The sequence below is a fragment of the Capra hircus genome, chromosome 3 (genome assembly GCF_001704415.2).
Source record: "Capra hircus breed San Clemente chromosome 3, ASM170441v1, whole genome shotgun sequence".
NCBI lineage: Eukaryota > Metazoa > Chordata > Mammalia > Artiodactyla > Bovidae > Capra > Capra hircus.
In genome coordinates this window covers 91,765,909-91,776,700 of record NC_030810.1, presented here as the reverse complement: position 1 = coordinate 91,776,700, position 10,792 = coordinate 91,765,909, and the positions used below count along the sequence as shown (strand labels likewise).

At 44.6% G+C, this 10,792-nt stretch overlaps 1 protein-coding gene across 2 annotated transcripts in view; it reads left to right on the top strand.

Moving 5' to 3' along the window:
- TRIM33 (tripartite motif containing 33) overlaps positions 3,635 to 10,792 on the top strand; it is a 146,458-nt gene continuing 139,300 nt past the window's right edge. For both annotated transcript variants that reach the window (XM_018045942.1, XM_005677991.3), the window contains exon 1: positions 3,635 to 4,230. In XM_018045942.1, the coding sequence (XP_017901431.1) occupies positions 3,705 to 4,230 (526 nt within the window). In that variant the 5' untranslated portion in view covers positions 3,635 to 3,704. The remainder of the gene's footprint in view (positions 4,231 to 10,792) is intronic.

Below are 10,792 nucleotides of genomic sequence, written 5' to 3'. Positions count from 1 at the left end.
TTAAATATAGATTTTATGTTCATATAATCAGTTCTATAAATCTAAATTAAAACCAGCCTCCTATAGGTTTTGAAATGGCATTCAGCATTTCTTTGAAAAGCTGGACATCATCAGTCAAACCTTTAGAAGAGGGAAGAGTGATAGTACTTGTTGAATTGGAATTATTATCAAAATTCAAAAAGCTGAATATATTAATTTAACCACAGCCAATCTTTTTTAATTCAGGACTGTCCAACAGAAATATTTTATCAGCCATTCATGATCTGAATTCTGGTATATGTGATCAATTTAAACATTACATATAAAAGAAGTTGAGATTTCTGTTTTGAAGAAATAAGGCAGTGGGCCAACTACTACTCATTAGCAGCTCTGAGATGAGCTATCAAGTCTGCCCTTTCTGATTTCTTAACTAGCAAAGATTATTTTTGTTCCAGGGATGTACTTCTTGGGATCTTCCAATACCCTTCTCCCAGGTGATGCCTTTGTTCTTATTGGCATCAGTGTAAGAGAATCCAGGGGCCAGACCTGTCTTCCATCCAGACCATTCCTGTACTTCCTTTGCTTTTCCACGGTGGAGCACTGGGCATATTTCTGGACAAAAATCGCCCTTCTCAACATCACCCATTAAAATTCTGGTCTTTTGACACGTGCATTAGGAAGGTCCTTGTTATGAAACTGAACTTTCTGATAAGTCCAAAGACATGCTAAACCAAGGTACATGTGCTTATGCCCGTGTTCAGAGAAGTGAACTTTAAATCACAAAATGCCACCTTTATATCCCCTAGTCTCACCCACTCATGATTGTAAGCATGGTGCATTGACAGAAATGCCCCAAATCTTAACTGCAGTTCAGCATTCCTCTGCTGGTCTTTGTGCATTGCTTCCAAGCCTGCTGACAACCAAGGCTCCTCTGTCCAAGAGTGGCAGAACTGGCCACTGCAAACCATCATGGTACTCTTGGGCTACTCTGCCTCACTGCTGCCAACTTCTTGTACCCAGCTCATGAATTATGCTCTCCCCATGGCTCACTCCCAGTGCTCTTTCTCTTTTCTGGATAGCTGGAAAGTTCTTTCCTCTTCTGGTTACCAGCAACATCGCAGTTTCCTCCACAGCCAGAGCTACTAGGCTCTGATTGATATCTCTCTTCATTTCAGAACAGTGTTTTTCTTACAATGTTTTTGCAAGGCAGTTGGCATAAAAGATAGCCAACGTCAGGGAAATGGTGGGATCCTTATACCCACTGCTCCGTTCAGTCCACCGTATGGCTTCTTTTGAGATTTTTCTCTCCGGTACCTTTGTTTCTACCTCCAGTTGTGTTCCCTTCATGACCCTTTGGGTCTACTTTTACATTCATTTCATGTTTACCATGTGCCGGGTACTGTTGTTCGTTGTTCAGTCACTAAATTGTGTCCCAACTCTTTGCTACCCTATAAACTGCAGCACGCCAGGCTTCCTTGTCCTCCACTATCTCTTGGAGTTTGCTCAAACTGTCCATTGAGTAGGTGATGTCAGCTAACCATCTTATCGTCTGTCACCCATTTTCCCTCCTGCCCTCATCTTGGAGCTTCAGTGGCAGTCCTTGCACTGAATATTCAGGACTGATTTCCTTTAGGATTGACTGGTTTGAGCTCCTTGCAGTTCAAGGGACTGTTAAGTCTTCTCCAGTACCACAGTTTGAAAGCATCAGTTCTTCAGCACTCAGCCCTCTTTATGATCTGACTCATTTATATATGTATATATGTATTTGTGTACGTATACACACTTTTTTTTAATGCAGCGACTTAAGTCAATAAAAATATGTGATACAGGACTGTATTTCTTCCTAGTAATGTTATATACATCTATGTCTATACAAACTAAAAAAAAAAACCCACTATCAGTCATCTCATTAAGAGACATTCCCAATTAACATTTTACTTTTCATGTTTAATATTATCTAATGAAGTGGAACACTTTTGATTATATACTTTTTAAATGGATGATGCTTGTTAAACCACCTGTTTACCTTTCCACTGGGTAGTTTTAAAATTAATGTGACAACTGAAAAATGTTAGTAATGCAAAATGTCAGAAATGGCAGTCTCTGCAACTATTTACACTCTTGATGAAAATTTTTAGGATCATCTTAAATTGTTCGAGGTAAGAAAGCAGTTTTTCAAAGTTCTTTTCCAAAACACAAAAGTTTAGCAAGTTGAAGGCCTTCTCTGTATGTGACCGGCTCCTTCAATTCTTTAATCTCCTCTTCAACTTCTCTTTGCCTCTGTCAAGTCACTCCAGTCACACAGACTGTAACAAGCCAAGAATATGTCTACCTCAGGCCCTTTGTACTTACTGCCTTTTCTGATTAGAACACTCTTCTGCAAGAGAACCAAAGCTTGATCAACAGAGGACTTCCCCAATCACCTCTAATCTGAATTCTTTTTTCCCCTTCATAGCTTTTATCATTCCCTGCATATATTTACGTCACTCTTCCCCCAGACTGCAAACTCCTTGAAAGTCAAGGGTCTCCTTTGTTCCCTGCTGCAATCCTAGCATCAATAAAACATTACCTGTCACATAGTAAGAGGTCACTGTTTTGAACGAATAAATTAAAAATGTTTCGAGGTGGCTTATTGTAAGGACTTATACCAGCTCAAGAATATTTCTTGGGAACACTGTCTGAAGAGGAAAGTACTTCACGATCTGAACATTAAAACAGCCATAGTACTTGTTTCCCAAATAAAGACAAACCTTCCTGAAAGCTGCTATTAACTACACTTGTTAGGGTATTTGCGACTCAACTCACGCCCGGACACTAAGTGGGACTCTGAAGACATAATATTGGTCAGAGCGTGACTTCTTAAACTGACGCCCATCAGTCAGTCAAAGCGCTTTCAACATTCATCAGCTCTCCCCCACTTCCTGATGCAGATCTGGGGTGTGGTCCTGGCACATCTCCGCTCTGAAAAAGCCTCTCAGTTGATTGGTTTTCTGATGCGTAGCAACGGTAGAGAAACAATCACCTTAAGAAGCTAAAAATAGCGGTTAAAGAGTTTTTTTTTTTCCCCTTCACTGAGTTTTTTCAGCCTATTTCTGGTAAGCCGCCAGTTAAAAACAAAAATCCTCCCTTTACTGCTCCCGAGAGATACAATCATCCAAAGGAACGCGGCTAATTAAAGCACAGAGACCCAGGAAGCCTGGGAGTCTAACCCCGCGCGGAGGGAGGTTTCCGCGGAGATGCGCCCGCCCTGGGACCCGCACCACCCGAGTCGCTCGCTCTACAGGAAAGAGCCCCGGCCTTCCACCCTTTCCCACTCTTCCCCGTATAGTGGCCGCGTCCGAGTTCTTCCACTCGCGACTAAAGGTAGTTCAGCCTCAACAGTCTCAGGCTTTAAAAGCTCACTGCGAGCGGAACTGCAGCGGGACGGAATCTTACGTGCGGGCCCCAGAGGTCGGGAGGGGCAACCTGCACGGCTGCGCGCCCGCGCCCGAAGTTCCCGCCTCCCTCCGGAGGACGTCTGTGCGTACGTGCGCGCGCCGCGCCCGCCCTCCAGCAACCGCGCGACGCGAGGCTGGGGGTGCCGCGTGCGCGCGCGCTCTCGTTCGTTCGTTCTCTAGCCTGCTCGTTCTCGGCGGCCGCTCTCGCTGCGGCTGCGGCTGGGGCTGGGGGCGGCGGCGGCGGCGGCGGGCGGCGCGGGGCGGTCCGGCGGGTTCAAAGAGGAAAACATGGCGGAAAACAAAGGCGGCGGCGAGGCTGAGAGCGGCGGCGGGGGCAGCAGTAGCGCGCCGGTAACTGCCGGAGCCGCCGGGCTCGCGGCGCAGGAGGCGGAGCCGCCTCTCGCGGCGGTGCTGGTGGAGGAGGAGGAGGAGGAAGGCGGCAGGGCCGGCGCGGAGAGCGGCGCGGCCGGGCCCGACGACGGGGGGGTGGCCGCGGCCTCCTCGGGCTCGGCCCCGGCTGCCTCAGCCCCTGCAGCCTCAATGGGCCCTGGAGTTCCCGGGGGGGCGGTATCGACGCCAGCCCCGGCTCCGGCCTCGGCTCCTGCTCCGGGTCCCTCGGCGGGGCCGCCTCCAGGACCGCCAGCCTCGCTCCTGGACACCTGCGCCGTGTGTCAGCAGAGCCTGCAGAGCCGGCGTGAGGCGGAGCCCAAGCTGTTGCCCTGTCTTCACTCCTTCTGCTTGCGATGCCTGCCTGAGCCCGAGCGCCAACTCAACGTGCCCATCCCGGGGGGCAGCAACGGCGACATCCAGCAAGGTGAGCGGGAGGCCCGGCCCGAGGTCTGGGCCGAAGGGGGTTTGCTGTGCCGAGGAGGATCTGGGGTCCTCTGAGAGTACTCGGGTTCGGGGCTGCTTGGACCGGCGTGATCCTGAAGAGTCTCAGAGGTGAAAGACACGGCTCCTGGGACAGTTTTCAGAGAAGCTGAACCTCCAGAGAGACGGGGAGAGTGAAGGGAGGGGAGAGAGAGAGGCTGGGGGAGGGGACGCCGGCTGCAGGGGAGGTTCGTGGTGTGCAGATACGGGCCGGGAAGGCGTGGACTCTGGCCGAGCGTAGGTTCGGGAGCTGATGGAACGGATTGTGAGCGAAGAAGGGGTCTGGGAATCCGCCTGTGAGAAGCGTTTTTAAGGGAGGGCCCAGCCCCGAGAGGTGTTGAGGAGGGAGTAGGTAAGAGATAAGGGCAGTGAGGATGAATTGCCTTGGGGGGAGACTTGTTCTAAGCTAGGGGAAAGAAGGACTGGGAAGGTTAAAGGACTGGGAAGGTTAAAAGGCATTGGCGAATTTGGGGCTAAGAAAAGGCGTCTGGTAGAAAGTAACTTTAGGATGACATTGAGAAGAAGGAACTCTGGAAACAAAATCGCTGTGAGGGGCCTGTATGGCCAGGGGAAAAAACCTTAGGTTTAGGGGTAAAGGAGAACTGAGCTTTGAAGGGAATTAGGTGTTAGGGAGAGTTGGGATAAATTTATATCCTTTGACATTAATGGACCCTTAGTGTTTCGGATACCGTGCTACGATTGGATAAAATACGCAGTGAGGAGCCGGTTCACTGCCCAGCCTAGGGGAAGCAGACGTAAGAGATACAGCCGTGGAGGATGGATACAGTGGTTGTGGCACAGTCAAGAGAAGGTCAGGAAAACTTTACTGAAAAGCAGTCCTTGAGTAGGTTTCTTGAAGGCTGAGTAGGTCACTTGAGTTGTAGAGTTTTCAGAACACAGGGCACCTTATACATTCCTGGGACGGGATCAGGTCATCACTGGAAATTAAGTTGGTTTGATGGGCTGAGTAGGTAAGAAGTCACAATCCCTTACCTGAAGCTCTTGGGACCAGGTGTGTTTTAGAGGTCAGAATATTTTGAAAATTTTTTCTTTTTCCTCTGAGGTCTTCAGTACTCCAGCGGGGTCTGGGTTAACAATTCATTATTAAGTATTAATGTTTCTGTAGTGAGGCATATGAATATCACTAATGGGACAGAGAAATAATCAATTCAGGGTGGGTTTTGTTGCAGACTCATGAAAAAAACTAAAATTTCAAAGCTTTTGAAGTTTGGGGCTGAAGGTAAGGGCTTGTGGCCCTGTGCTAAAGGGTTTTGGATTCGTCCTGTAGACTGTATCCTGGTACATTGTAGATAGACTAAAGGGAGTCCCTCACAGACTTTTTTTAAAATATCTATCCTGCAAGGGTCTTCCTTGAAGCATGCGGGGTCTTTAGTTGTGGCATGTGGGATCTAGTTCCCTGACCAGGGGTTGAACTTGGGCCTCCTGCATTGAGAGTGCCATGTCTTAGCCACTGGACCACCAGGGAAGTCACCTCACAGACGTTTGTATTAGGGTAAAAGGATGACATTTGTGATCTGGAAAGATTGCTTGGGGGCACACTGAAAGGTAAGGGAAGAAAAACCTGAGGCAGGACTAGTTAGGAAAATTCTGGCAGTAATCTAGGAGAGAAATTAGCCGGTAAAGAACTGTTAGGTGTTGAAGAAGGAAATGTTTTGTTATGGGGGAAATGTATGGACTTCTGGAGAAAACGTTTTTCTTGGATGCCTACTTGGTCACTTCTTGCTTGTGAGTTGGACAGATTAATTTTACAAGGACAAAAATTATCTACCTGATAAAGTTATTGATAGAATAAAGTGACTTAACAAAGTGACTAGTACATGGTGCTAGTACATGTAACAAAGTGACTAGTACATGGTAGTTATTAGTGAAATGGCAGCTAGTTTATCATTGATGGTAACTGATTGTAAGTAGCGCTGAGAATGGAGATGAGGCGCCAATTGAGATTGGTGTGAGAGAGACACAGGTGTCTAGGCCAAGTTCCAGGTTCTTGTTTGGTGGGTGGCAGTGCTATTAATCCAGAATCAGATAATTCAGGCACAGAAACAGGTTGTGTGTGTGTGTGTGTGTGTGTGTGTGTGTGTGTGTTGTGTTTTGGAGGGAGGATGTAATGATTTCAGTTTTGGATTTGAAGTATTATTGAGACCTGCAGGTAAGAATGTTAAGTTAAAAGTGAGGGTTTAATTGACGGAGAGGATACTAAATGATAATGGGTATAGGGAGGGTGGATAATGGGTGTGTAACTAACTGCTGAGGGCCTCATGAGTACAGTTAAGACTTGGGAGATTCAGTGTTCTTGTGGGAACCTGGATTAGGTGAGAGATTTAGAGGGGATACAAGATGAAAATTGTGTTTGATTGATGGGGCTGAGGGACTGAGCTTATGAAATTAGTTCTGTTTTATTTATGCAGGACAGAGAATAATTGTGTGTAAATGTCCTCTTCACTTTGTCATCCTTTGTTTTGGAACTAGGAGAAATAAGACGAGACTAAATACTGTCAGTCTTAAGGTAGTGTTGCTTTCTAACCAGTAACTAGAACAGATTAAGTCTGGAAGCCACCATATTTTTAGGCAGCAGAGTCTAGAAAATAACTTAGTATTACCTCCTGTGTGTATCTTTTACTTTGCCTTTAAAAAAAAATCAAACTTGCTGTCTGGAAGGAACACTGGGTTGGAGTTGGGAGCATAGTTCTGCCCTTTGTTTTCTGGTTCCCTCAGTTTATCATGTTTCTGTCCTTCAGTTTCTTTATCTCTAGAATGTAGCTTATAGTTCTTCACTTATATCTCATTAAAGCAAATTAAGTAATGAAAGTGAAAATACTTTCTTAAACTGTGAAATGCTTTGCAACTGTAAGGTATTATTGAACAGCTTGTGATTCTTTCTCTGGTCTGGATAGGCATGATTGGTAGTTTGATTTACTGTCTTAAGTCGTTCCGAAGCAATGACATTACCTTCCCTTTTAATGGCCTTGTTTTCCTCCTTTTCTAACACACCAAAGTTATTCAAACCCTTTAGCTGTTCCTTTTAGATCCATCATTCTCCAAGAGTGGTTTCTGGACTAGCAGCATCGACATTACCTGCACTCTTGTTAGGAACGGGCCCCATTCAAGACCGTCTAACCAGAAATCATTTTCAGTAAGTCCAGCAGGTGATTCTGGTGCACACTGAATTTGAGAACCACTGTTCTTAAGTGAAGGGCTACTCACTTCAAATGTTGCCTGTGCAGAAAGACCTCCTGACTTTTATTTTTTTTTAAGGCTTTATTTTTAAAGAGCAGTTTTAGGTTAACAGCAATATTAAGTGAGATACAGAAAGATAAGGAAATTTCCCATATAACCCTACCCTCCCAGACCTATATAGTATCTACCATTATCAACATCCCTCACCACAGTGGTACATTTTTGAGAGTTGATCGCCCTACATCATAATCACCCAGAGTCCACAGTTTATGTTAGGGTTTTACCCTTGTACATTCTGAGGGTTTGAGCAAATGTAGGATAATAACGTGGATTTGTCGTAATATTATACAAAGTATTTTCACTGTCCTGAAAACTCTGTGTCTGGTTGCTCTTTAAAGTACTATTAGTTGGCTATCCCATATCTGATGGGGGTTTTGGAACCAGTCCCTTGAGATTACTAAGGGACATTTGTAGTCTTCCAGGTCACTCTTTGACATATTACCTTTATTTCTTCATTGCACAGATAAAATCCAAAATGTTTTCTTGTTTTTGTTTACTTGTTTGTTCCTTGTTTCCCACTGGAATGTTGTAGAGTGAATGTTCAATAAGTAGATGTTGGATGAATAAGAATCATATGGAGAGCTTTTTAAAATACCATTTTGGGAGTTTAAGAGATTGTTTCAGTTTAATTGGGGATGACACTGGGAATTTGAATTTTTAATAAGTATCTTATTCTGATTCTGGAATCTTTCACACTTTGAGAGGCATGGATTTAAATATTTTGAGGAGAAGAACTGATATATGTGCTTTTGGAGTATTTGGAAAATCAAAATAGATAAGTTAGTTAATATTTGTTGAATCTTAATAGTGAGCTTTTTAAAGTGCTTTTGTGTTTATTTTTTTTAGGTTTGTTTCAGGTTGAGTCAAATAGGTGTCAATAGTGGGTATGTCAGTAGTGGGAGAAATATCAATAACCTCAGATATGCAGATGACACCACCCTTACCGCTGAAAGTGAAGCGGAACTAAAAAGCCTCTTGATGAAAGTGAAAGAGGAGAGTGAAAAAGTTGGCTTAAAGCTCAACATTCAGAAAACGAAGATCATGGCATCTGGTCCGATCACTTCATGGGAACTAGCTGGGGAAACAGTGTCAGACTTTATTTTTGGGGGCTCCAAAATCAGTGCAGATGGTGATTGCAGCCATGAAATTAAAAGACGCTCACTCCTTGGAAGGAAAGTTATGACCAACGTAGATAGCGTATTGAAAAGCAGAGACATTACTTTGCCAATAAAGGTCCGTTTAGTCAAGGCTGTGGTTTTCCCAGTGGTCATGTATGGATGTGAGAGTTGGACTGTGAACAAAGCTGAGCGCCGAAGAACTGATGCTTTTGAGCTGTGGTGTTGGAGAAGACTTTTGAGAGTCCCTTGGACTGTAAGGAGATCCAACCAGTCCATTCTAAAGGAGATCAGTCCTGGGTGTTCATTGGAAGGACTGATGCTGAAGTGGAAACTCCAATACTTTGGCCACCTCATGCGAAGAGTTGACTCATTGGAAAAGACCCTGATGCTGGCAGGGATTGGGGGCAGGAGGAGGAGGGGACGACAGAGGATGAGAAGGCTGGGTGGCATCACCGACTCGATGGACATGAGTTTGAGTGAACTCTGGGAGTTGGTGATGGACAGGGAGGCCTGGCGTGCTGCGATTCATGGGGTCGCAAAGAGTTGGACACGACTGAGCGACTGAACTGAACTAAGTGAGTACGTGCAAATCTAATAATGTATCAATAAAAGTACAGATATGTATTGGTGCATCTGAATAGTCTCTCAGATGAACTCTTGAAGGAGTTGAGACTTTTGTAGTAGGGCATAGACAACATGGTGATGTGGATGAAGATCTGATTTGGGAGTAAATTGCATTAGGTGCTGTTATTAATTTACTGTGTAGCTTTGGGCGGGTCAGCTAGATAGCCTCTCCAGGTCTGCAATTTGAAGTTGAGTTCTTATCCAGAAAAATTCTAATTCTGTTATTGTTTTTAATGCTAACTTTTCACATCTACATAAGTTTAATATACTTACCTTTTTGGGGGAATAATGGAAGAATCAACATGGGGAAATGATTCTGTTTACGAATCTTCAACTTTTTGTGAAAAGTCTGAGATGGCAACATCCATGTTGTAAGTGAGAGAGAATACCCCTGGATATAGTGTGAAGAGCTTGTCCTCAAAATGGTTTTATCACTGAGCATGGGCTTCCCAGGTGGTTCTAGTGGTAAAGAACCCTCCTGCCAATGCAGGAGACATAAGAGACGTGGATTTGATCCCTGGGTCGGTAACATCCCCTGGAGGAGGAAATGGCAACCCACTCCAGTATTTGTTCTTGCCTGGAGAATTCCATGGACACAGGAGCTTGGCGGGCTATAGTCCATAGGGTCGCAGAGTCGGACACCACTGGAGTGACTTAGCACAGCACGTGGTGAACCACTAGGGGAGTCTTCCGTTAGAGTTCTTGGATTTTCTTTCCCCAGCAGTATGTGTAATAAATGGCAGTTGGCTAGTTCTGGGTGTGGCTTATCTGGGAAATTTTTTTTAGGCCCTACTTGAGTTTTTGAATGATAATATAGTCATCAGCAATCAGTCATTAAAGTTGTATCAAACAAAAGCACTTTAACAACTTCTACCACTGTGGTTGGTTAAATGTACGTAATTTAGGAATCAGAATGCAGTCAGAAGGCCTGCATTTATTTTTGAGCTCTATTATTTACTACCTGAATGACTGTGGGTTTGTTACTTAGCGTCTGTAAATTGAGAAGAATAATACCTGTTTCACAGTGTTATTGTGAGGCTTAAATGGATTAATACACTGTAAATTGCTTCGTATAGTGCCCAGCCCCCAATAAATTGCACTGCTCTTATTTCTGTTGACTTCCAGTTGTCCCCTATTGCTTTTGTGATTACTTCTGTCTCACGATAAGCAGAAAGAAGAGGCAGGAAGGCAAATTGTTGGTGTTTTTCTGACATTTGATGAAATAGAGCATGCCTGACAGTTATTTGCATTTCAGATCTCATTCCAGCTGCCTAAAACTTGGGTAAATTCATATTCTAAATCCAGAGTCTTTACGATGTCTAATATCTCTACACCAAGAGTTTTAGTTGGGAAAGTCTAATTGCTTTTCATTTCCTTATATACACTCCTGATAACAGACAATACATGAGAATAGTAACTAAAAGTAGTTTCTCAAAGTTGGTCTGTGAAACTGAGTTGGGGGGGGTGACAGTGGGGAGAGGATTGTCTCTGATACACTTTTAGGTG